This window comes from Meriones unguiculatus, chromosome 3, assembly GCF_030254825.1.
Source record: "Meriones unguiculatus strain TT.TT164.6M chromosome 3, Bangor_MerUng_6.1, whole genome shotgun sequence".
NCBI lineage: Eukaryota > Metazoa > Chordata > Mammalia > Rodentia > Muridae > Meriones > Meriones unguiculatus.
The window spans coordinates 113429696-113457688 of NC_083351.1; the positions used below are offsets into that span (position 1 = coordinate 113429696).

Consider the following 27993-nt stretch of genomic DNA (forward strand, 5'->3'; position numbering starts at 1 on the left):
TATTTTTTTTGTGGTAATATATGAGGAAAAAAAATGAAATGGAACTTAAAAATGGACACTATAGTAACATGGCCAATTTTGCTATATTATTCCTACCAATCCATGAGTATGGGACATCTTTCCATCTTCTGATATATTCTTCAATTTCTTTTTTCAAAGACTTGAAGTTCTTGTCATACAGGTTTTTCACTTGCTTGTTTAAAATTATGCGGAAATGCTTCATATTATCTGTGGCTATTGGGAAGGATGTAGTATAATTAATTTCTATCTCAGTCCGTTTATCATTTGAGTAGAGGAGGGCTACTGATTTTTTTTTTAAATTAATTTTGTATCCAGCCACTTTGCTGAAGCTGTTTATCAGCTGAAGGAATTCTCTGGTTGAATTTTTGGGGTTGCTTACATACACTATAATATCATCTGCAAATTGCAATCCTTTGACTTCATCTTCTTGATTTTTATCCCCTTGATCTCCTTTAGTGTTTTTATTGGTCTAGCTAGAAATTCAAGTACTATACTGAAGAGGTATGGAGACCATGGGCAGCCTTGTCTTGCCCAGATTTTAGTTGAATTGCTTTGAGTTTTTCTCAATTTAATTTGATGTTGGCAATTAGTATGCTGTATAAAGCCTTTATTGTGTCTAGATATGGGTCTTATATCCCTGATCTTTCCAAGACTTTCTTAATAAAAGGATGTTGGATTTTGTCAAAGGCTTTTTCTGCAACTAATGAGCTGATCATGTGATTTTTTTTTCAGTTTCTTTTTTTTTTTTTTTTTTTGGCTTTGAACTTTTTTTTTTTTTTTCAATGCAGTTTATTCAGGAACATTGAACAATCCTCGGACCCCGGGGAAAGCCAGCCCACAGCTTAAATAGCCTCTGGGTAGCCAACCCAGGCGTGCCACGGGGGCAATGCAGATAGGTCCACATACATGGAAGCAAGCCAGATCCTCGGCCTTAGCCAAATGTGGAGTTGTTCGTGACAGAGAGCACTCACCATCGGGAAGGTGGAAGGCGGAAACCAGCTCCATCTTTAAGGCATAGCATTCCGCAGCTCTCTACAGTTCCTCCTTTTTGTTTTAGACGCATCAGGCAAGAGTAGAGGTCTGATCTCTGATATTAGAAATAAATTGGGACTTAGTACAAATGTTCATTTAGGTGTCATCCACCCAAAGAGCATCAGACCCGTCCGATACCTTTTTCTCAGTTTCTTTCAGTTTGTTTATTTGGTGGATTATGTATGGACAGATTTTCATATGTCAAACCATTCCTGCATACTTGGGATGAAGTCAACTTGATTATGTTGGATAATGTATTTGATGTGTTCTAGGATTCAGTTTGCAAGTATTTTATTGAGTGAAATTGGTCAGAAATTCTCTTTCTTTGTTGAGGTTTTGTGTGGTTTAGGTATCAGAGTGACTGTGGCTTCATAGATTGAGTTTGGCAATTTTCCTTCAGTTTCTATTTTGTGAAATACTTTGAGGAGTATTGGTATTAGCTCTTTTTTGAAGGTCTGGCATAATTCTGCACTAAAACCATCTGGACCTGCAATTTTTTTTGGGGGGGTGGAGTTGGAGATTTTTGATGACTGCTTCTATTTCCTTGGAGGTTAGAGAACTGTTTAAACTGTTTACGTGATCTTGATGTAGCTTTGGTAAGTGATATCTATCCAGAAAATGGTCAATTTCTTTTAGATTTTTCAATTTTGTGGAACATAGGCTATTGATGTAAGACCTAATGATTTTTTTTATTTCCTCAGTTCCTGTTTTTATCTCCTTTTTTTCATTTCTGATTTTATTAATTTGGATACTCTCTCACTGCCTTTTAGTTAGTTTGGCTAAATCTTGTTGATTTTCTCAAAGAAACAGCTCTTGGTTTCACTGATTTTTTGTATTGTTCTTCTGTTTCCAATTTATTGATTTCCACCTGTGAGACCACCAAAATTTGCAATTTAATTCCCAGGGCAACATGACTATGGTCCTGGGTACAAATTTAGACAAAGAAGCAGGCAAGTTGAGACAGACCTGCCCGGCTGCAAAAAAGTAACCAGGCTTGTGCTTGAGAGATACTCTTGCTTGGCAACCTACCCAGATAGCCCCTAGCTGATGACCAATGTCATGGTAGCCCTGCTATAAGAAAAACCACAAGATGTGCTAAATGTTCCCCCTCCCTAACAAGAGCAGATACTCTCTAGATGAACAGGCCAGGGCCATTTGGTGACTAAACTAGACCAAGGCTTAGAAAAGGTTTGGAAATTCCCCACTTGTGGTTTTGCTGCTTAAAAACCCTGGTTCTCCAGATTTCAGGGCTGTATACCTTTCTGTTTTCACAGGAAACTTGTGGCCCAAGCTCGAGCTTGTATCATATAAACCCTCATATGTTTGCAGCAAATTTGATTCCTAGTGGTCTTTGGGGGTTTCACAAACTGGGCATAACTCCTGGAGTTTAATTATTTCCCGTCATCTACTCCTCTTTGGTGTGTTTGCTTCTTCCTGTTTTAGAGCTTTCAGGTGTGCTACTAATTTACTAGTATGGGATCTCTCAATTTTCTAAATTAGGGTGCTTAGTACGATGAACTTTCCTCTTAGCACTGCTTACATTGTGTCCAAAAAGTTTAGTTATGTTGTGCATTCATTTTCATTGAATATTAGAAAGTCTTTACCTTTTTTTATTTCTTCCCTGACCTGCTGATCAGTAGTAGGTAGTTCTTCCATTTCCATGAGTTTGTAGGCTTTTGTTATCTTTGTTGTTGTTGAATTCTATCTTTAATCCATGGTGGTCTGACAAGATCCAGGAGGGTGGGTATTTCAGTCTTCTAATGTCTGCTGAGGCTTGCTTTGTGAGTGAGTATATGGTCAGTTTTGGAGAAGGTTCTATGAGGGGCTGAGAAGAAGGTGTATTGTCTTGTGTTTGAGTGAAATACATGCTTGGTCCAATTGATTAACAATGTCTGTTAGGTTTTTGTGTTTGTTTGTTTGTTTGTTTGTTTTTAATTTCCCCACTTAGTTTCTGTCCATTGGAGAGAGTGGCGTGTTGAAAATACCAACACAGTTCTTTAGATATTGAGAGAAAAATTCTAAATAAACAAAGAAAAAGAATGAGAATAAATGAAACAGTCCTCTACAATAAAAGAACTTCTGGAGGTATCTCCATCCCTGATTTCAGGCTATACTACAGAGCAATAGTAATAAAAACTGCATGGTACTTGCATAAAAATGACTGATTGATCAAATGGCATCAAATTTAACACCCAGAAATAAACCATGTACCTATAGTCACTTAACTTCTGACAAAGGAGACAAAATGATACAATGGTAAAAAGACAGCATTTTCAACAAATGGTGCTGGTCCTACTGGATGTCTACAGTAGAAAAATGCAAAAGGATTCATATTTATCACCTTGTACAAAACTCCAATCCAAGTGGATCAAAGACCTTAGCATAAAACCAGATACACTAAATCTATTAGAAAAGAAATTGAAGAAGAGCCTCAAACTCATTGGCACAAGAGACAATTTCCTAAACAGAACACCAAAGGTCAGGTTCTAAGATCAACAATTAATATATGGGACCTCCTGAAATTGAAAAGCTTCTTTAGGGCAAAGGACAGTGTAAATAGAACAAAAGACAATCTACAGAATATGAAATGATCTTTACCAATCCTACATCCAATGAAGGCCTAATATCCAAAATATATGATGAACTCAAGAAATCAAACGCCAATAAACAAAATAACCCAATTAAAAAATAGGACACAGAAGTAAACAGAGAATTCTAAACAGAGGAATATCAAATGGCCAAGAAGCTCTTAAAGAATTGCTCAATTTCCTTAGTTATCAAAACCTATGAATTAAAAGAACTCTGAGTGTCCATCTCATACCAGTCAGAATGGCTAAGATTAACATCTCAAGCAATACCATATGCTGGTAAGAGTATGGAGAAAGAGGAACACTCCCCCATGCTGGGGTGTGTGTGTAAATTTGTACAACTGCTTTGAAAATCAATATGGCGCATTCTTAGAAAACTGGGAATAATTTTACCTCAGGACCAAGCTATGCCTCTCCTGGGTACATATTCAAAAGACACTCTATCATACCACCAGGACACTTGCCTAATCATGTTCATAGCAGCTCTGTTAGTAATAGCCAGAATCTGTTAGAAAGAGCCAGAATATAGGTGTCCTTCAATCGAAGAATGAATAAAGAAACTGTGGGACATTTACACAATGAAATATTACTCAGCTATTAAAAACAAAGGAATCATGAAACTTGCAAGCAAATATATAGAACCAGAAAAGATCCCCTGAGTTGGGAAGTTAACCCAGAAAGACAAACATAGTATATAATCACTTATATTTGGATTTTTACCACATAGTACAAGACAAGCATACTACAAGGCATAGACCCAAAGAAGGTAAATAATAAGGAAGACCCAAGTGAGGATGAATAAATCTCACTAGGAAGGAGAGTTAGAATAAACAGAGGTGTTGGCTAAAGAGAGGGAACATAGTAGGAGAGGGGCCACAGAGAGTTAAGAGGGTAGAAATCAGACCTGAGGAGAGCTAGGGTGAGAAGACCGAAGAGCTTAAAGTAAAGAGAAACAGGGTGGGAACATCTCTGTGACAAGCCAGGGACCTAAGTCAGGACAGGCTTCTGGGGGAATATGAGGGGATTCAAGCAAAGACTCCTAGTAGCAGAGACCATTGAGACTGAAGAGGACATCCTCCTCTACATTACTAAAAGACTAGTGTAGTGGGGAACACCAACCCACCCAAAAACTTTGACCCAACATTTACCCTGATGTAATGGAAGTTTTGTTTTCTTTGTATGTTATAAAAATAGGCTTTTGTTTTAATCCCAAGTGTGGGATTTTAGTTGGGCTATAGTTTATCCACACCTGTTAATTGTCACATGCAGGATGTGATCATTACCAGCTTGTTATGGCCTTCAACATACTGGCTGGAGAGGGGCATTCTCTAGGAATCTGAGAGTATATATATGAGGCCGAGAAAGAGACAGTGTGGCATTCTGTATGGCATTTGGTGTTGGTGTGTAGTGTGTGGCAGCTTGGAGAGACCAGAGACCAAAGACAGTGTGAAGGTTTGGAGTGGATGGAGAGAATTGCTTTGAGGCACAGTGGCATGGAGGTGCCTGATAGGTGGGTCTTCAGTTGACAGATATTGGTCTAGAGCCCTAAAAGAACTCCATGACTCTAAGTAGCTTGGAAAAGTAAAAGGGTCTGGGCCTCTTTTCCCCACTAATCTTTTTTCCTCCTGCTTATGGTTGGGAGATTGGTGGAAGAGAGGTAGATGCCCAAAACCCCCAAATGCAGTAGAATTTTGAAAATAATCACTACAGGTGGCTTTTCCCAACACCCTGCCTACAAGATGTGAAGGGATAAAGCTAGAGCAGACAGAACAGAGGTTGAGGGAATGCCCAGCCTATGCCTGGCCCAATCAAAGACCCACACTGTCGGAGAGTGCCAACCCCTGACACTATGAATGATATGCTTCTAAGCTTGCAGACAGGAGCCTGTCAGTTGTTCTCTGAGAGGCTCTACCCAGCTGTGCCTTAAAACAGATGCTGAGACTCATGACCAAACCTTGGTCGATGCTTAGGGAGTATTGGGGAATAGTGGTAAGAGAAAGAAAAGGACTCAAAAATGACAGGAGCTCCACAAATAAAGCAAGAAATCCAACTAAGGAGAGCCAAGAGGGGTTTGCTGAGACTGAAGCCCTAACCAAGGACCATGCATGTACTGGACTTAGGCCCTCTACAAAAATGTAGCAGATGGACAGCATAGGCTTGATGAAGGTATTCTAGTAAGGGAAGTAGGGACTGAATGGGACAAGAACTCATATCCTAGATTTCCATCACTTTTTCCTGGCTGGAATACCTTGACATGCGAGAGGCAAGAGGACACATCCAGTCCTGACATAACTGGATGAGCTTGGTTAGATGGAAAAGGGAGCTGCCCTTTTTCCTCAAAAAAGAAACTTTTGGAAGTTGAAATGTATTCTAATATTAACCTATTGGAATAGTAGATCATGACATACTTTTAACATATAAATTATTTTACACATTCTATAAAATCCAAAACCATTCCATGAAATCTTCTAGGTTTTCATATAGTAGAGTAGGAACATCATAGTTATTTTAGTTGACTTCTAAATATCATTATTCATACATTGTAAGTAGATTCTAACTTTAATTGTCCAGACTAATGTTAAAATATTATAGACTAACGTTTTCATGCCAAATGACCAAGTGGCACCAGATTGCTGAGGAAGTGTTATTCAATATGACTAGCAATCATTAAATTAGCTAAAATAGTTATTAAGCACTAGACAAGGACCTGAATTACAGATCTTGACTTTAAGATATTGATATAAGGAGTAATTTGAGTATCAGAAGCCATAGACTATAATACTAACTGAATTTAGTAAACATTTATTAAATCCCCCTTAAAGATTAGATGAAGTAAAATTGGTGAACTTGAGTAACTACTATGACCACAAAACAAGAAAGCAAATCTATTTGTTTTTTCATATCTTGAATTTCTGTTGTTTACTTTTGTGTGGCAGTATTCACAACCTCAAATTTTCCCATTCTAAGATGACAAATGGTATATACGCACTTGTGAGCGGAATTTAGTCAGATAGTACAAGATAGACATATTACAATGCACAGACCCCAAGAAGATAAGTCCGATGGGCATCTCATGCTGGTACACTAGTTAGGGGAGTGGGAGTTATCTCTGACATAGACTATGTTGCCTGCTTTTTAATCACTTCCCCTGATGGGACTTCCCTATAAGATACAGGGAAGGAAGTGGAACTCAGTCCTTTGTGAATAGATGATCAGGTATGTCTGGGGTGGGGAGTTCCCTTATTCTGAAGACTAGGGGAGAGGGAATGAGAGATGAAGGGTGGGATTGGAAGGAGAAGACAGGGAGTCTATGACTGAATTAAATAATTTAAAAAAATCCCTTTACATTGTTGTCAACCTTTCATTTAGCCTCACCTGGAAAATGTGCTTCTTCTTGTCTTCCGCTGACGTTGCTGTTTGTTTTTTTTTTTTTCCTCCTTAGTTCAGTCAATACATATTTCACATTTTGTGCCACTTTCTCCCTTTATCACATACTTAACACAAATAAAATACTTGAAATATATCAAAATATATCAACATTTTTAAACCAATGGAATTTATTATCTCCAAAAAGTATCTTTTTTTAAATTTGGATGAAACTAACCACATTTTCAAGAAACATCTGCCTTTGTCCATTTTATACCTGCTTGCCTTACAAGGTTTAAAAAAATCATGTCCACATGTGACTTAAGAAAAATATAGGACAAAAAATTATAGGAACATGTTTTATTATAAATAAGAAATTTATTTGCCAATGGAACATATTTTTACTTACTTGTTTCTCAATTTGTAAAGGACTAAATATACTTTTTATACGCATATGTAATGCTGAAGTAGACATTGTTAGCTTAAACACACATGGCCATTTAAAGGACTTCACTAACAGTTTCTATGAAAATTCAGCCTCAGTAGCTCCTTCACTTGTGAGAAGAGAAAAAATGAAGTTTGTAAAGAGTTCAGGCATTTCATATGTTACATTCATCCCACAGATTCTCAAAGTACAATTGGTGTTGCATAAATAAAAAACATTTATGGATGTTTAGAGAATCAAATTAAAAGTTACTGGAATCTTGCACATCCTCAATATTCCTTGGTTAAACATATAAATTAAGAATATAACTGTCTTTTTAACACAGACCTACCTTGCCAACATATTGATAATCAGATCCTGTGTACTCTTCCAGTAAGAAAAACTGGTTCCACATCCAGCCACGTTTTTGACGGTGAAGGATTTTACCATCATTCCTTGGGACACGGGATTCTGTTGTCATTTGCTGAATCCCAGGAGTCCTTCTGAATGTTAACTCTGGAGAGCAGAAGAGGAGCAGACATGCCCAGAAAACGAACAGTCTCAAGAACTGAGAGATTGTCATAGTTCACTTCTTTAAAAATTCCAGTGTAGATAATGAAGACGTAGTTCTGTTTATGGTATCAGATTTCAACAGTGTTCCAACATTTCATTAATGCTGCATACATATTTCCAAGAGCTTTAAACAAAAAAAACAAGCAAATAAACAGTTAATGGAAAACATGGCTTTTTTTGTGTGTGTGTTGAGAAGTTTTAAAAACATACATTTTATTTTATTTTTTTTAATTTTATTTTTTTCTTATCAGTTACATTTTATTAACTCTATATCCCAGCCGTGTCCCGATCCCTCATTCCCTCCCAGTCCTTCCCTCCCTCCCTCCCTCCCTCCTCTCCACCGTGCCCCTTTCCAAGTCCACTGATAGGGGGGACCTCCTCCCCATTCATCTGATCCTGTTTTATCAGGTATCTTCAGGACTGGCTTTTTATTACAATGTTAAAATGAAAATAATTAAGTAAATACACAAAGAAAAACACAATCTTTTTCTCTTTCTTAAAATAATGTTTTGTCTGGAGGGATATCTACAATTCAAGAAAAGAGTCATGAATACTTTCTTTTGAATAAGCAGCTAACACGATAATGATCCTTTCTCTTATAACACAATTTTAAAGACTTGTAATCCCTAAACTTTGTAGGAAAATGCCATTATGAGTGTCGTCTTCTATAATTTAGCATAAAATTAAACTTTTAAAATACAATTTTATTCAAATGAATTATAGGAATTATGAGGAACTTACGAAATGCAACATTATTTAAATAGTTTTTAAGTTTTTATAACTTGTTCTAATTTAATCATATAATACAGAAAGTTTAAAAAAAAACAGAAAGAAACAAATACATGGACAACAGGAATCTCCTTATGCTGAAGGCTATGCTTCCTACTTTGATAGTCTATGGATCACCAGGCTTTTTTTCTTTAGTAGAAAAGGCATTACTACAGAGAACTGATTTGTAATGAAGCTAGCACTAGTGAGTAGGAGGATCTACTCACGGAGCCATATACATCTACTCATGGTGCTATATACATCTTTGTTGTAATGTGAGTAGGGCAATATCTTGTTTCTGCACTGTGAGCAAAAACAATATTTACCCAAATATGTGGTAATGGATTTCACAGTGATGTGCTAAGTCACACATCTATTTCTCTTTAGCCCACACAACTTTAGCCCTTTATTTCAACCCATTAAATGACTCCTCATTGAGGTAGCATGATCTCTTCTGCTAGGGTTCTCTGCAGCTCTGTGCTTAGATCTTATCCTTGATTTGATATCCACTCTGACATTTCATATACCACAATATACTACATATTTTGTACTTGTTTATCAAGTGCACATTCTATTAACCCATAAAAATCGGAAGTGGAATGGAATGTTTGCATTTCTCCCTTATTGGCATATTCAGTGTCTAAAACAGAGTCTTCCATGTCAGAGAAATTAATTAGCCACTGTCAATAACAAAGAACGTAGAAATATGATGATGCAAAGATCTATTATTTCCTGCTGTATAAGCAAATGTCAAATATTTGTGTATGAAAACAAATTTTATAACAATTACTTGTGTTTTATTAGTATTTCGAGGAATTCTTATTTTTAAAATTTCTTTGATTACTAAAACTTTCTAGCAGATACATACTATCTTTTTATAAGACCTAATTGTTCTAAATTATTTCAAGAACAACAGGATTAAATTCTATGTGTGTTCTATGAAAAGCGCTCTAAGTACTCTGGGATGCACATTTATGCTTTCACTCAGTGATATCTGTTAACAATTTGTTTGGTTTTCTTTTCCTTTATTATTAAAATGATTGAAAGGTTAATGCAAATGTTCTCTAGAAATAAGATTAATGGTGAATCAGTATCTCCCTTGAGTGTATTAAATGATACTGAGCACATGAAGTCATATAACATGATCGATATGAACTCTATTTTAATATACCATGTAATACTCTACTGGAGTTTAGCAATGAGCTAGTTCATTAAGTGGTTTTACATCCCAGAGTCATGACTTTCAGACACTCATATTGATTACATTTTAGGTAGTAACAACATTTATCAAAATGTTGTTTGTTTTCTATGAATCAGGATATGTTACACTGGCCAGAATTCTATACTGTTTCTATGGGTAAAGAAGTATATGAGTTAATGTTTCTAATGAGTTCTATGAAAATACTAAGACTTATTTTAAGTTAAAAGTTTACTCAGCTCATCTGTTTCCATCATTAACAAAATTGAAAACAACTATATTCAATATTGCTCCTCAATCTATGTACAGCTATAAACTACAAATAAATATAATAAAGAACTGATATTTTGGAAATTAGTGACTACTATACATTTAAACATTGTTAATATGTAATCAAAACTCTACATGACAAATGGAATCATATTTTTATTGTTCAATTGTTTAATATATTCAATTGTTTAATTACTAAATAGCTTAGGAAGCCTCAATAAGATGCATATTTTAATGATAATGTAAACAAAAGTATATTTGATTATAGTTTATATACAAACTATTTGACAATAACCAGTTCACACAATAAAAAGTATACATCACTGTGTGTATGGGGTATGTCTTCACGTATAATTGTTTTTGAGAATTTAAGTGTGTAGAAGAAGACAGAGGTTTATTTGGAGTATCCCCTTGATTGCTTTTGATGTTATTTTTGAAACAGAGCCTGTCTTTGAACCTAGAACTTGCAGATTAAGCTAGGATGACTGAGCAGGGAGTCACAGGGATTCCTCTTTCTCCAAATTCTCCCATGCTGGAATTACAGGTGTCCAGCACCAATCCTAGCTTTGATTAAGTATTCTGGAGATCCAAACTCATTTTGTCATGTTTACACAGAAATCAGTTTATGTACTGAGCTATCTTTGCAGGCCGTCACAGTGTTTCAGAGTCCAGATATATATTTTGCTGTATTTATTGGATGATAAACAAGACTTCAATGGGAAAGACCAGAACAATATTACTAGGTATTTGAATGTTTCCTCTTGTTTGTTTATTTGTTTGTTTGTTTTGTTAAAAACATCTTTGTTTCACAGTATGCCATGCAACAGCACTGTTTTTCCTGATCAAGATACAGAGTGAATGCCTTTGAAAGTACACATGACTGAGATTGTCATACTGATCTCATTTCAGTTCGGTAATCAAATAATTTTCATTCCTCATATGGAATAGTTACCAAAATGTTACTTTCTCCCAAGCCAGTTAATTTCAGTATGTAAGTATGCAACATCACATTATAATGTATTAGACACGTTGACGAATGTCAGTTACTCATTGTCTTTACACATCACTGCTGATTACTACCATCCACTAATAAAAAAATTAGTAATTCCTCAGTCAATTGGTTATGTTCATTAGGATCTTAATGTAATAGACTTTACTCCTTCACCATCACTCATTTACTCATTTTCTCCCTCACAATAAGCTAAAGTGCTAACAATTATTAAGAACAAATTTATGCCAATTTTGACTGGGCACTTTAAATACTTTCAGAATTTAAATAAATACACACTAATGAGATTTCAATAGAGAAACAAAAAGATTTTTTCAGGTATATTTTTACAATTCAAATGAGTCAGAGCACATTGAATACTTCCTTTTTTAAGTAATGCCAATTTATGCATCTAGAATAAAGAATTGAGAAAATTGAATCAAAGCATTACACTAAGGACTCAAATAAAATGAGGCCATATGCTTGATCACATTTTCCAAGAGTTCATTACACACTACCTACTGTGCTCTAATGTCAGAAAATGTGTAATTCTACATTTAATATTTATCACTCTATTTTAAGTATTCTGCCACATGTTTCTGTTTAGATATAACAATTTAAATTCCATAAATTGTTACTAATACATGGATTCACACAGTTGTTAATAATTTTTAATTAGACAAAACAGTAATATCATTTATAAAATGTTTCAATGTGAAAGAATATTGGTTCTTTAACCTAAAGGCAAAAATTCAATCAAAGTACTATGTTTATGAAACCTTATTTGTTTATTTAATGTAGCAGAGCTTACATAAGCCACTTAAACAGACACATGTTTTCAAATAAGCAATGGTTACAAGGTGAAGATTACTAGTATCACTGCCAGGATTGTTACCAATGTAGAATAACACACAAAAATAGCTCTGATCTTTGCTAGTCTTCAAAAAAAATGGTCATAATTACTTGTTTTTTCAGATCAAGTATGTGACCTGAGCACAGACCCTTCACACACATCTCCAGCCATACATTGTACCGACATGCTGACAAAACAATTTCAGAGCCAGATACAATTCACATGAATTTGAAAAGGTTGACGGGTAAAGCATATATTAGTGGTAAACAGAAGGCTCAGTGAATGAAATATCACTGTCCCTAATGTTTTTCTTACTGTTTCCTCAACTTTTTTGACCCAGCAGCAAATGAGAGAGTCCCAGATGAAACTTGATCCGTGACCAAGTTAGCAGTTCCAGTACAGCTGTGGCACTGTACCTGCTGCTTCCTGGAAATCTCATCTTACTGCAGTTGGAGTTTACTTTATTAAATGGAATGAGTAGCAAGAATGCCCTCAGGGTTGCTTAAAGATGCTCAGATAAAAGCCATCTGTTACCCAGTTTCCTTGGATGTTGGACTTAAGTGGCTTCTTTAAAACAATATATTTATACTGCTTTATATATTCAAGATGCACACCCAGATATACGTATACATATATATTCTAGACCAATATAAGTTATTTCCATTTACATGCATGCTATTTGGAGAATCAAGAAAAAGCCACAGCTAAAGAAAGAATTTGTTAGAAATCATTATCTATTAAATCACTTCCAAGAAAACCTTGGGCACATGTATTAATAAATAGGGTATATGTTTAGTTGCAGCCTATTTTGTGTATTTGATTGTGTGGATGGTACGCTATGTGCAAACTAAAATGGTTTACAATGTGTTTAGACTCTTGTACCTGAAAGTAAAAAAAAAAAAACTGATACAATTTTTGAAAATTAATCAAAGAAACAATGGAGACATGAAAATATGGAGACATGTCATTGTGATCCTTTGCATTCTACTTGAGTTTTAAGGCATATGGACAGTTATTTCTATGAGGAAAAGCACATAAATAAACAGATCTGTGTGAGATGCATCTGTGTTGCAGTCAGGGTCAGGCAAAAGGAAAACGTTATCAGTACTGAGCTTTCACTTATTTTCAGTATTCTGAAAGGCCTGTTGGGAGACAGTATCTCACATTTATATGGAAAACTACTCTATAAAAAATCTCCTAAATTATTCATCTATAGCCAACATGTAATACTAAAGTTAGATTTTATTTTCTTGAGGGCAGACAGGGTCTGATCTGTAGTGTATTTTTTATTTATTGTAATGCCTGTTTCGATGCTAAGCTGAACTTTCAATGACAATTTGCAACTGAACCAAAAATGAGCAAGGCTTATTTATTTGTATTTGAATATTTATTTGCTTTAGCTCTTAAAAGCATCAAACTCTTGGTTTCAGTAGTCAAATCTGGAGTATAGTTTGTTATATAAACTTGAAATATTAATCTACAGTCTGGTAATCGTCTCATTGAACCCATTATTGAACAAAATCTTAATTTTTTTAAGGTATTCTGTTTCTGAGTGACTCCTATTTACAATGTTTTTTCTATGGAGGGCGCACTGAGACTAAATTACTGAGGGCTGCCTGTGAGCAGTGTGTCAGCTCCCTTCAGCTGGCAACATGGACACCTTCAAGTCATTTTCCTTATCTAAGAGTTCAGGGTGAGAGTGTTAAAAAGTGTCTAATGTAAACACGGGTTCTCTAAAGAATTATTTCACTAAAAGTTGCAGTCAAAGTGATGGGGAAAGAAATGGTCATGGGACAGTATTCACATGTTGCATGACTGGGCATATGCTCTTCTGCAAATCGTTCAGGACAGGAGCTAAAACTAAGTTGTGGCAATAAAACTGAGTGGGATTCCATTGTATGCTTTGGAAATTTAGATCATAAATATACCTAGAGTAGGGGAAAGCGTGTATAAATGTATTAAGTGTATGAATTAACAAAGCAAGAAAAATTGCTTATCTAAGATGACAGCGTACGTGTAAATTCAGGTCTGTTTTAAAGTGGTAGTCATTTCAAAGCATGTTTCAGACACAACGTTACAGGTGTTGCAGCTTCCTTAGAACCTAACAATTTGTGTTCTTGAGATCAGTTTTTTATTTTTAAAAAATAGGACAAATTTTTCTCAACTGAATATATAGAGATAATTATATTAATACACACATAAAGACATTTATTTAATAATTTATTTATTAGTTATTATTTAATTTATTCCTCACTGTCTTGCTTACTCTAAAATAAACTACATCAATTCCATAGGCTGCTCGATGTATTCAGAGCCATCAGCTCTCTGCCTTTCATAACTAAAGGTGAAGCTGTCCCTCATTTTAGTGCCAAATATATCAGCAAGGATTAGCCTCAAAAGCAGACAGGAGAATTTTTATCTACCGGTTAATCTGTCAGTTCTGGAAGAGTATGACAGTAATGCTATGTAATGCAGTCATAGTGCTATAAACAGAAATCTAAGGCTACCAAGAGTCTCTTGCAATGTTCTAAAATGCCTAGAATAATTTAGAAATGAACAGTCTGTGTTATGATTAAACTTAGATTTTTTTTTAGCTAGAAAGATGGCTCAGTGGATGAAGAGCTTATCACACAAGCACACTCACATATGAAGTTGGACATAGCAGCTACCTCCATCTGTAATTTCATCTCTGGAAGGGTGAAGAAAGGAGGACCCATAAAAGTTGACAGCTAGTCAGTGTAGCCAATCAGCGAGCTTTATATTCATTTAGAAGCCATGTCTCACAAAATATAGGGCTTGAGGTGATTGAGAAAGCCACCATTGTCAACTTCTGGCCACCACGTGCCTGTACACACACATACATTTGCATGCAATCATGCACACATGCGTCCAACATATGTTCAAATAAAAGAATGAAACGTTTAAATATGAGAATTAAAAACTAATTAAATGCTATTAAATTAGTTAGTTTGATTACACTAGCCTAAAAGCAGACAGGAAGAACTGTTTGTGAATGGGAGATACTTACGGGAAGCAGTTTAACACAGTGAGTCAATTCTAGGTCAAAGAAATCTCCAAACTTCAAAATGCATGATCTTAAGTATATAAATTCCACATACTGCTTTTTTGTATTAAATATATTGCCAGAATGAAAGTTTTTCACTAAAAAAAATTGTTATTCAAGGTCAAAGATTCAACAATTTTTAATGTTTAAGTCTTAAATAATCTTGTCAGCAGAAAGAAAGGTTGAATGAGTTAAAACTATTATTTACTTAATCAAAACAGATTTAAAAATTTTTCTTTAAGTGTATGAGTATGTATGAGTTTTCCTTCTTCATCTCTGACCTCATTAACTTCAAACCCTAATCCCCACTCCACAATTATTAATTCCTGAAATACATTTTTTGAATTCTAAATAAAGGAAAGCTTGCAGTCTTTTATTTGACAAGCTTTTTGAGTAGCAAATTCAGCAGTCTTCGATTTCTGTGTAAAAATGCCTAGGTTTTTGCTATTGTTTCTGGTATCACAGGAGAGATCATTCATTATAATTCTTTTTTACCCACTGAAAATATTGTAGTTCATAACTTTGATAATAGTGAATTATTTGGTGCCTGAATCCAGTGTAATATTTACCATTAAAACAAATATCTACACCCATGAAAGGAAGCAAATCCTATCTATGCTCTTTCAGACTCTAAGAGCTGTACGAGTTGGCTCTTGCACTAATTATTTATTTGACCTATCTGCAGCCACAATTACTGTGGGAACCAAAGGGTGTCATCATTTCCATAAAAATTTAGGAGACAAAGACAGGTGCCAGAAACAAAATAGTACATCTAAATTCAGGATCATCAAGGCCTAATCTAAAATGTGCCATTCATTCATTTAGTTGAAATTACTTTTGTAAACAGAATGCTGCTCAGCATTTCTTCTCTTGTTAAATTGGTACAATCTTTCTACATGGTGATAATAGTATTTGCTACTTTTGCACTTCTCTCAAATGGCTGCATAACCTTATCTTGCACAAAGAAGGAATAACCTTACTGGTTTTGTGTGCACGTACACACACACACACACACACACACACACACACACACCAAGATCCTTAGTGAATTAAGTTAGTCAAATAAAATATTTCCTTTTGAGGGTACTTTGATTTATTATACTGACTTTTATCATAATGGAGTGGATATACTAAGAAACACAGGGAGGCAACGAGAAGGAAGAGGAGGAAGAAAAAATTTTCAGGTTTTGTATAGACCATGTTTTCTTACTTTCTTCATCCCATAGCATATGAAGTAATGAAAATAGTCACAAACAAATAATGTATCTCTAGGCACAATTTTCTGTAATTCAGGCCTTTTGCAGCAATTTGGTAGTTCTTTTGGTATCTTCTACTATTACTTTTCATTTCTTTCTATATGCTATAATTTCATCATATATTATTTGTGTAGGTATCAAAGATTGACTCTGCAAACCACATCTTCCCTCAGTCACTTCCTTTACAAGTAGATGCTTCAGATTTTCCTGTGATTCTGTTAATCAGTTCTTGGGGTCATTTCTTAAGCTTTTGGATTTCTATTGAGAATGCCATCTGCCTGTTTCTTGACGTTTTCTCTCAAATAACTGATGTGAACGCAGCCACATGACACCCAGGTAAATTGCTACAAAAATGTAGTCAAACAATGCTTGTCTTAGAGCATCATTCACATTAACCAAGTATGAGTATCAACTTAGATGACTGAAAATAAGTGGATAAATGAAGAACATGTGGCAGGTTTTTGTATATATGTATGTGTGCATGTGAAATATGAATAAGGCACTTGTATATATGTCTATGTTTTTGTGTGGGTAAACATGCAAAAACTGAGTTCCTTTCAGCCATAAAGAGATTATGTGTTTGCTAGGAAATGGAAGGAATAGGAGATCATCACAACAAACAAATAGTACATGTTTTTTTCTCAGTTGTGGATACTACATTTTATAGAGGTTCATTGTGAATGTGGAAAAGAAGTAACATATACAAATGGAAGGGAAATGAAGGAGGAGGAGAAGTGGAAGGGGATGGGGTTGCATGTGATTATGTCCCAACGACAGATTATATATGTAAGAAACTGTTTTTACAAAACCCACCACAATTGCAACAAATATATAGCATTTTCTTTTGTAAACACATGTGCTTACTTTTCTGTGAACAGCTTTCAGAATTTCTCTTCAGTTATAGCAATTTTTCCTTATAATAAAATACTGAAACAGACTTCAGTTTTGAACATTAAAAAATTTTCAGTAATTGAAATATAATTAAATCACCCCTCTTTTTTCTGTCTCCCTTTTCTCCCTGTCCTTTTTAAAATTTGATTACCTTTTATTATTTAGTAAGTATTGTTAAATATATATGCAAATAAATACATAAAGGAGATCAGATTCAACTGTTTAGTGTTGTTCATAAGTGTTTTAAAGAGCTAACTGTTTGGCATTGGATAACCATTTATAGCACTCATCTCTAGAGCAGGTAAATTCTACCTCTCAGCAGTTTTTAACATCCACACTGACATGCCAAATGGTATGGTTATTGTTCTGGTCTGGTTTAAGCAGCCTCATTGTTGAGATTTCATGAATATAGTTCCATGCCATTTATCCAAAAGACACAATATGGCAGTGGGCTTTCTGATAGAATTTGGTGTTTTGAAAGAAATAGAAGAGAGGTATGAAAAATAACAGTAAAGAAATAAAACAACTATGATTCATAAGAAGGAACAATAACAAAAAATCACTGAAATCTAAACTCTAAATGTTCTATAAAGAAATATCTCAGGAAGAATATTTTCTGATTTTAATTGACAAAAGCTTTTTAGAGATGATACTAAATCAGGATCCATGAAAGAAAAAAATGACAAATGGGATTTTGTCAAAATTAGATATAAAACTGTTTCCTCACAGATGAATAAAATGGAAAAAAATAGTCCATAAAATAGGAGCAGATTGCAAAACTTTTATTTGATAAGATATCTCTAGATTCAAAGTTTAAAAAGTTAGACCTAGTAGCTGGAAACAAAGAATTCAAAGACATATAATTATTATTTTAGGAAGACTGAAGCAGGAGGACTGTCCTGAGTAAAAGGTCAGCCAAGATTAGCATATGAGTTCCAGATAGCCTGGGTTTACAGAAACAAACAAACAAACAAACAAACAAACAAACAAACCCTGTCTCAAACAACAACAAAATATAATTAAGTATCTGAAAAACAGTCTAGGACGTGGCCCAGTAGGAGAAAAATGCTGGCTGTGCTAGTCTGATGACCTAAATTCAATCCTCAGAATCTGTGAAAAAAAAATGTTGCATGCTGTGGTACACATCTTTAACACCAGAATTTGTACAAATGAGGTGCTGAGAACAGAAGACTTGTCCATGAGTTCATGAGCCCACTAGCATGGAATGTCAACACAGCTGTAGAAACGGATCCTGTCTAACTCACTAAGGGGTGGGGGAGTGACTCACTATTAGAAGTTGTAGGCTGGCCTGCACATGCATGTCTGTCATGTGGATGCCCATTCTTATGCGCGCGCGCACACGCACACACACACACACACACTACCAAACAAAAACAAAATTTTCCAACAGATATATGCAAGGCATATAGATGAAAAGAAAAAAAAAACATCTATGTCTTGTCAAAACAATAGCCTAAATTCAACACACCTAACAGTACCACAAATAGCTTGTTTTATCTAACACAGGTAGACAGACAGACACAGGCAGACAGGCACACACACACACACACCACCACCACCACCATCAATAAAAATATCTCTGTAACATCATCAGAACTTTATGTTATTCTCAGTTTGACCTGGACACCTTCAGCTTCAGCAAACAGGGGTTGAGTGCAATAGTGCATAAGATATGAGGGCTGTGAAAGCTCATGCCTGCTTATGGGAGTGTGTAATTTAATAAAGTGTTCATTGATGTTAGCACACTGGCTCATCAGACTTGTGAGCTTGTCGATGCTGGCAGCAGAGAGATTCTGACTCCTAATTAGATGACTGAAGGCAGATTACAATTTCCCTTGGAGACAGACACAAGGGTGGGAGAGTTATTCTCAAAGGGACTTAGATTCAGAAGTATCTGATGGAACAGTACCAAGTAGGAAAAGGCACACATTAAGTATAATCAACTAGGAAAATGAACTTGACAGGACTGTATTATTTATGAGAACCTCATGAAAGCTAACACCAGGCTTCTGTTATTACTCTATTCACATACAAATTTATGGCATAAATTTTTAATAAGGAACAATATTTTGTGACTTGCTGGCTAAGTTTTCTAACAATTCTGTAACTCTTAACGACATTTATGTGTTATGACCTTGAATTTCTTATAGTATATTTGATGTTACTGGCTACGGAAGTTCACTCCACAGTTCCTGGGAAACTGCTAATTAAGAGGTAAAAGTAATTACAGTTTTAGCCAAAGAAATTAAATTGTATATCCTTTACAAAACTGGGATTTCTGATTTAAGATCTTATGTATTAAATTTTTATTCATAAATAAAATGCATTTTTCCCTAATTGCTGTATTAATCCTTATTTTCGCTAGTAAAGTTTGATGTATTTATTAAGGTTTATTTGATTAACAAATATTTTAGCTCAGCCTTGTTACAAATATAATTTCACATTTGAAGTACATCTTCTAATTTTTCTATTGATACTGTCAGCCTGTACACTTTTAACTACCTGAAAACCTTTGAATCCTCAAAGGTTGAAACTGTAACACTTTTCACAAACAAACAAAAAAGTTTAATTAACAAAGAACAGAAAAATATTTATACAATTTAGAAATACACTTAAGAAAGATGACAGACTGCTAATAGAATTCTGATACTTTTATTTAGTGGTAATGAAGGGGATGTGGGTCACCTGGGAGGGTGGCCTATGCAGTGGTTCTCAACCTTCCTAATGCTGCAACCGTTTATACAGTTTTTCATGTAGTGATCACAACCATAAAGTGATTTTCTTGATATTTCCTAACTGTAATTTGCTATTGTTAGTCTGATATGAAGGATATCTGATATGTGACACCCCCCAAAGGGGTCATGACCCACAAATTGGGAACCACTGCTTTTGAGTATCTTATCTTAGAAACAAATATGATTTGTAGCATAGGCACACAGGCTGGATGGGGTCAAGAGGAGCCATGGGTGCTTGCTGAAAAGCCAGCTTTGCCTAATCCTATGAGTCTGCTTAAAAAGTGAGGTGAACAGCTTCTGAGGAACAATCCTGGAGGTTAATATCTGGCTGTTGTACACAACTGTACGTATGAACCCATGCATACGCACAAACACACATAGAGAACATGAAGACATTTCTGAGGGTTTACACCATAGGCTGGCCTCTGGCCCCTGCATGCATGCGCTCGCACACGCAAGTGTACATAGCGTATGTTCACCTCCTCAAGCACATGCACACAGACACACACGCCCACACATATAACACACACACACACACTCAGAGAGAGAGAGAGATCAACCAAAGAAAAAGAATCTGCTAAGAAATGGAGCTGAGTTTGTAGTTAAGTACTGAGTGATTGCCTGGCAACTAACTTTATAAGCCAGAGCCCTGCAAAACAAACAGATAATCAAACTATCAAGCAATACATGAAATATAAAATAAAATTGCCTTGTCTAAAACAATGAGAAAAATGTGTAAAAGAAAACTATGATGCTAAAACTTAATTCATTCATAAGCATTTAACATTTTATATGAAATTATTATTGTGCCATATAAAGAAGAAATAATGGCAAAGCAGTACAATTGTAAACAGGCCTAAAATTCTGCATAGTAAAAACAGAAGTGTTAGTAATACAAACTGAAATGAAAAGAAGATTATTTATATTTATCACACATACAAATTTTATATACTCGTGAGGTTCACTGTGATATACGTACATAAAAATACTCTGCCCATCTCCTATGCCTTCATAGTGGCCTTCATTTCCCCACAGCATCACCACAAACGCATACCTAGCATCCTGCATGTTCCCAGCAATCACAATTATCCCTTAAAATGAACCTGATTTCTATGTAATTATTCCTGTGTATGTACACATGTGTGCATTGGTGGCCTTGGGTGCATTTGTTGGTATTCATGTTCATGTGGCTGTGGCTTCATATGTGTATTTGCATGTGGAGACTTAAGTGCAACTTCAGATGTTCTTTCTCAGGAGCTGTTCATAATGTATGGAAGACAAAGTCTCTGGTGACCTGGGGCTCAGCAATTGTACGAGGCCAAAGAGCCTGATGTGGCTCATTCTGCATAGAACTAAGATTACTGTGAGACCAAAAAAGAACAATATGCCTTGCAGATTAAGGGTTCCATTTGCAGGTAAGGCAGTTAAGAATAAGTTTTTCTTTGTCCTTTGTGAAGTGCTTACTAGTTAAGGTTTCTCTTTGTAATTAAAGATGTTTCTGTATTTTATATCTGATGTAAACTACTTGGGACCCCATTCATGTATACCTTTACCTTGGTTCCTTTCCTTTCATCATATCTTTCTAATAATGTATACCAGCAAACCCTCTTCACCATGCAAACACCTTACCAGATGGAAATCAGACCTGGAGAGAGTGGGGACGAGAAGACAGAAAACCTGTAAAGGGAAAAGAAACTGAAGGTGGGAGCATCTCTGACAAGCTAGAGACCTAACTTAGGGTTGGCTCCTGGGAGGATATGATGCGGGGAATCAAGCAGAGTTTCCTAGTAGCAGACGCCATAGACACTGAAGAGGACACCTCTAATTAAACTAGTCTCCTAGCAGAGGGAGAGGAACACCAAACCACCCACAAAAAAAAAAAAAAAAAAAAAAAAAAAAAAAAAAAAAAAAAAAAAAAACTTCTTAAAATTTACCCTGCCTAAAAGATGTACAGGGATAAAGACAAGAGCAGAGATTGGGAAACTGTTCAACCAATGCCTGGGGCAACCAAAGACCCACCCTATGGGAGAGTGCCAACCCCTGCCATTATGAACAATAATCGGCTAAACTTGCAGACCGGAGTCTATCAGAGTTGTCCTCTGAGAGGCTGTACCCAGTACAACTCAAAATAGATGCCAAGACTCACAGCCAAATATTGAGCAATGCTGCTTAAGGAGTCGTGTAGAAAAGTGGGAGGAAAGAGAAAAGGACCTGAAGGTAACAGGATCTCCACAGGAAGAACAACAGAGCCAACTAACTGGGGCCCAGAGCGGCTTGCTGAGACTGAAGCATCAACAGAGAACCAAACATGAACTGGATTTAAGCCCCCTATAAAGAGGTAGCCAAATGGGCAGCTTAGGCTTCACATAAATCCTCTAGTGAGGGAAGAGGGTACTGTATGGGACATGGACTCACTTGCCAAGTTTTTGATCACTGGCTGGACTGCCTTGACAGGCCACAGGGGAAGAGGACATGCTCAGACCTGATATAACTTGATGAGTTGGGTTGGATGGAAAAGGGAGCTCCCTTTTTCTGAGGAATAGGGGAGTGGGGAGGACAGAGGGCAGGGGGAAGAAGGTGGGGGGGGGGGACTGGGAATTGAGGAGGGATAGTGCTACTACCAGAATGTAAAGTAAAAAAAAAAAAAAAAAAAAATCAACTGCAATGGGTACTCTCTCAAGTTCCAGCTTAGGGTGAGTGCCAGTCCCAAGTGCACCATGAAAATAGTTTGCTGTTAATTTGACAGTCATGGATTTGGTCTTTTCTCCTGCTGATTCTCAGGTGAAACAATGACAAGGTTACCATCCCACCTGGATTCCTATGTTAGTTCTCAGGACCACTTCCAGGTCTTCAGTCCACATACTTGTGTAGCAAGCACCGTATCAACCAAGCTACTTCCGCAGACCCCTGTTTATTTTCAGCTTTAGCTCTCACTGTTAGAGGAAACATAGGACGTCTCATTTCAGTTCTTTCCTATTTCACTTAACGTGATATCCTTCAGTTCCACCTACTTTTTTATAGAAGGCAGGGTTTCTTTGCCTTTTATGACTGAGCATCTCAAGTGCACAAACATCCCTAATTTTTGTATTCCTTCACCAGTTACCAGGCACCTCGTGATACCTTATGTCTTAGCAATTGTGAATCCTATAATAACCAACAGGGCAAGCAGCTATTTCAGTTATATGCCAAATTCATTGCTCTCAGACATACACCATGCAGGGAAAACTGGGTCTAATGATGTTTGTATTTTCACTTTTGTGAGGAATTTTCATAGTATTTTCCTTATTTCCATATTAATTTATTTTATAGTGTGACTGTTATGAAGGGCCCTCTTTTTTTTGGAGTGTTTCACATTCTCTTTTATTAAAAATTAGCCAATCTAGCTCCAAAGTAATGGGGACAGGGACTGTCTCTGACAGGAACTGATTGGCCTGCTCTTTGATCACCTCCCCCTGAGTCAGGGAGCAGCCTTGCTAGACCACAGAGGAAGACAATGCAGCCAGTCCTGATGAGACCTGATATAGACTAGGGTCAGAAAGGAGAGGAGGACCTCCCCTATCAGTGTACTTGGGAAGGGACATGGGTGGAGAAGGGGGAGGGAGGGTGAGATTGGAAGGGGAAGAGTGAGGAAGCTACAGGGGGAACATAAAGTGAATAAAGTGTAATTAATAAAAATAAATTTTAAAAAATAATCACTCTAAATGATGTGAAATAGCACCCCTTTTTTAGCTTCCATATACATTTCTCTGATGGGTAAAGATAGTGAGCATGTTTTAATCAATTTATTGACTGGTTAGGTGTTTTTTATTTTTTTTTCTGAAGATTCTGTTCAAATAATATGCTCACTTTTAGTTGGAAGTGATTCTTATTACACTTTTTCTCAGCTCTGTATATATTCTGGTTACTGTCAGAACAATAGCTGATAAATATTTTCTCTCAGTTATGGTCTCCCTTCACTGGCAGATTCTTACAAAACCTCTGATTCTGACATAATGTCATTTACCAGTTGAGCTCAGAAAACTCGGGAAATCATTGTCTGTACCATTATCTTCAAGTGTTTCTCTATGTTTGCCTATAGTGGTGTACATATAACAGCACAATCTTCTTTGATTTTTTTGTAGTAATTTATAATTTTATTTGTAGAAGTCTTTCACTTCCTTAGCCAAGTTAATACGTTTTTTTTTGTTGTTGTTCTTTTGTTTGCTTGTTTGGTTAGTGTTGCAGGTCCAATGAATTGTTTGGCTTTCATATTTCTTTCTGAACAATTTTGTTATTACTTTATGTAAAATATATTTGTTCATGTTGATTTTGTGTCCTGCTATTTTACTAAATTTATTTATCAGTTAGAGTAGTGTTTTGCTAGAAACTCTAGAATTTCCTATAGAAGCATCATACTACATACAAACCTGTCTTATGGTAATTTAACTTCTTTTTGTATTTGAATGCCTTTTTATACTTGTTTAATTACTCTTTCAAAAATTTCTAGTAATACTGTTGAACAGGAGCAGTAGGAGGAAGCATGTTCATTTTGTTTATGCTAAAGAAGAAAAGCTTTTGGACTTTGCCTAATTAGGATGATGTTGGTTGTGGCTTAATCATTTAGTGTTTATTATTTTGAGTTATGATGTCTCTATATCTGTTTTATTGGTAGAGCCCTTAAATTAAGAAAAAAAATAATTTATACACACATTTGCATCTGTTTAGATGGTCACTGAATATGAATCCTCCCTTCTTTTTTCATGATGTGTTAAAATTAACTGACATTTTTGTGTTAAGCCATCATTACATTTCTGCTGTCTTAGGGTTTCCATTACTGTGATGAAATACTGTGACCCATAGCAACTTGGGAAGGAAAGGGTTTATTTCACTCACAGTTGCATACAACAGTTCATCACCAAAAGTCGTGAGGGTAGCAACTCAAGTAGGTCAGGAATCTGGAGGCAGGAGCTGATGCAGAGGGGTTCTGTTTAGTGGTTTGCTCCCCTTGGCTTGCTCAGGCTTCTTTCCTGCTTTCCTATAGAACCCAAGACCACATGCTGAGGCATGATTCCCTCCCACCCACCCACAATGGGCTGTCCCCTCTCTACTGAATCCTTAATTAAGAAAATGCCCTATAAGCTTGCCTACAGACAGATCTTCTGAAAACAAGTTTTTAATTTGAGACTCCTTCCTCTCTGATGACTCTAGCTTGTGTCAGGTTGACACAAAACTACCCAGTACACTTGCTATGAAACAAACTTGATAAGTAAATAATAATTTCACTATGCAAAATTTCTAAAGATTTTTTTTAATTTGTGCCTCTTGGTTTCCAATATGCATCTCAATTAGCCTAATATGACATTTTGGAAATGAAGCTTTGGGTATGAAACACCGAGTGCGTTGACAGAATTTAGGAGTGTTAATGTAGCCCTAAGTGTCAAAAATGTACTTTTATCATGTGTCTGAAGAAAAAAAGGATTTGGTGCTTAGTAACTGTCGGATTCTTAACACTTTACTCAACACTTGACTATGTACAAAATGTACAATATATCAGGCAAGGAGCATCCCTTCGCCTCTGGGAAGGAAAACCATCACAGCTGTTGAACACTGACTCTCAAGAAAGAGAAAGAAATTCAGAAGATCTGAGACAGACCACTAGAGTGTGTATCTTTATAACTTATTCGTCATTTAGTCAGCTTCTCTGAGACTTGGCTGAGAACTGTGAAGGAAGAGTTAGAACTCCTGACTGCATGCTAGATAAGAGTTGATGGGATTGTAGAGGTGAGATGGCAGCCCCAGGAGCCCCAGAATGTGCTCAGGACTTCAGCAACCACAGAAAGAACTGGCAGAGAAACAAAAAGAAGAAGGCAAGAATTAAAGACCTCAGAGGCAGAGTAGGAGAGGAAATGTTCAGGCAATCAGAGCATATCACAGTCCAACACAACCCATACAACATACGAGTAAAAAGTATCTGATAAAATGATCACTCCTGAAACTGGTGCAGGTGTGGAAATGGAACAGTTACTGTGCAGTAAGCAGAGCAGGCACTCAAGAGACCATGGCTGCCATTATTAAGTGATGGCAATTCTCTACCAGCACTTTGGTGAAAAAGTCTCCATGACTTTCAAGCCTGGTTATGTCTCACTTTGGTTTCACTAAAGTGAAAGTGAAAGTGAAAGTCTCCCATGACTTTCAAGCCTGGTTATGTCTCCCTCCACTGGTTGGCACTCTCCTACTTCTATTACCAGCTGGCTGTGCCCCCACAGAGTGTTCCTCATTAGAATTACTGACCTAGTAAGCATGGCATGTGCAGCATCCATATAGTTCTTTTCCTGTGATAGCCAGAATTCATAAGCAGGGAGGGGACTCCAGCAACATACCGTAAAGAGGACCCAAGTACAGAAGTGCCTCATTTTGTTACTATACACAGACTGGAGACCTCACTAATTAGTCCTCGTTTAAAGGACTTAATTTTGTATTGAAACAGTTCTGAAATATAAACTGTCATAAATGAGCAGTTGTTACATGCTAGTCAAGAAGAGGTCACTTTCACAGAGGGTGAATTAGTTTTTACGACAGTATGAAGTAGATTCCCACTTATGTAGGCGTGGGAAGAAATGCTAAGGTTGCTAAAGATACATGCATTGGCATATATATTATTAAGAACATCATATTAAATAGCTTTTTAAATACAAATTGAACTTTAAAATCTTAATTCCAATAAACAGTAGTTTGTAAGTCCATTTAAGACAGTATTGACTAGGATCATATATTTTTGCTTCCATTATGCTAATTGTATTTGATTAAATTTAGAGATAGGTATTTAAATATTAATGTGGAACATTTTCCATATTATAAATATGAATGTTTGGCCTCTATTTCAAAAAACACATGAATTAAACATTAGGTTTTCTTTGAATGGCAAAGTTAAACAGCTCTACAAAATGGAATTACAATCCTTGAATATCGCGATTATATATTGATTTATTCCTAGTGAAATCTTCTTAATAACATCAATAAATATTTCCTGGCAATATTCCCATGCTAGGTTTTATTTTCCTCAGTCAAAACCGTCAAAAGATTTTAAGTGTCGGCACTTAAAAGCACTTGAGAGGCAGAGAAAATTATGTAAAAATGTGAAAACAGCAGAGAATGGAGAAGCTACAGGATCTAGTGTGGGATGAGGAAGATGGACTGTACCTTTAGCTGCTGTGTTCTGAGGACCCTAGCTATTGGTGTCCTGACACTAATGGTACAAACCACAAGGTACTGTGATTTTTAGAGGATACTATTTAGAAAATATTACCAGAAATGTAGGAAAACAAAAGAAAAACAACCTCCTTCATCACAGGCCGCATATTTTTCGGCATCACTGAACCAGTTTCTAATATAGGTTAATTAGGGATTTGGGACAGGACTACAGCTTTTCACTCCTATTATTGAGCATGGATTCCTTAGATAGATAGTTGTTTGCCTAGTAAACTCAAGGAAAGTGACGTATTTTACTATTTTCCTTTAAAGAAAGTCCAAGACTTGGTTGTATTAAGTTAAAATATCATTTAACCAATAAATCTGAGACCCCTGAAGGATTAGCTCACATGCTTAAGGTAATATAGCTGGTAAGTAGCTACCATGGGATTTAAGGCGATTCTTTCTTCTTTATTATTCTGTCTTCCAGTGATAGAGAATTCATAACTTAAAATGCCAAGGACACAGTACAAGGGAGAATGAAGCAGCATCACTAGAAAAACTGTTAAAGAATATCTGTCTCCTATGTTTCAAAGTAGGTTTTTTAAGACTTACTTTATCCTTTTTCATTACATGTAGATATGTGTATGTGCATATGAGCATTTGTACATGGATACAGGTTTTCATGGAGGCTAAGAGTCAAATCCGCTGGATCTGGAACTAACATAGGTACTGAGAACCGAACATAGGACAGGTGAGAGCAGCAAGGGCCCTTAAC

At 36.1% G+C, this 27993-nt stretch overlaps 1 protein-coding gene across 5 annotated transcripts in view; it reads right to left on the reverse strand.

The window, feature by feature from the left end:
* The window catches only part of LOC110566624 (cadherin-10), a 203113-nt gene that overhangs the window by 128725 nt on the left and 46395 nt on the right, over positions 1-27993 (reverse strand). For all 5 annotated transcript variants that reach the window (XM_060380432.1, XM_060380428.1, XM_060380429.1 and 2 more), the window contains one exon: positions 7784-8128. In XM_060380432.1, coding sequence (XP_060236415.1) covers positions 7784-8014 — 231 coding nt within the window. In that variant the 5' untranslated portion in view covers positions 8015-8128. The remainder of the gene's footprint in view (positions 1-7783; positions 8129-27993) is intronic.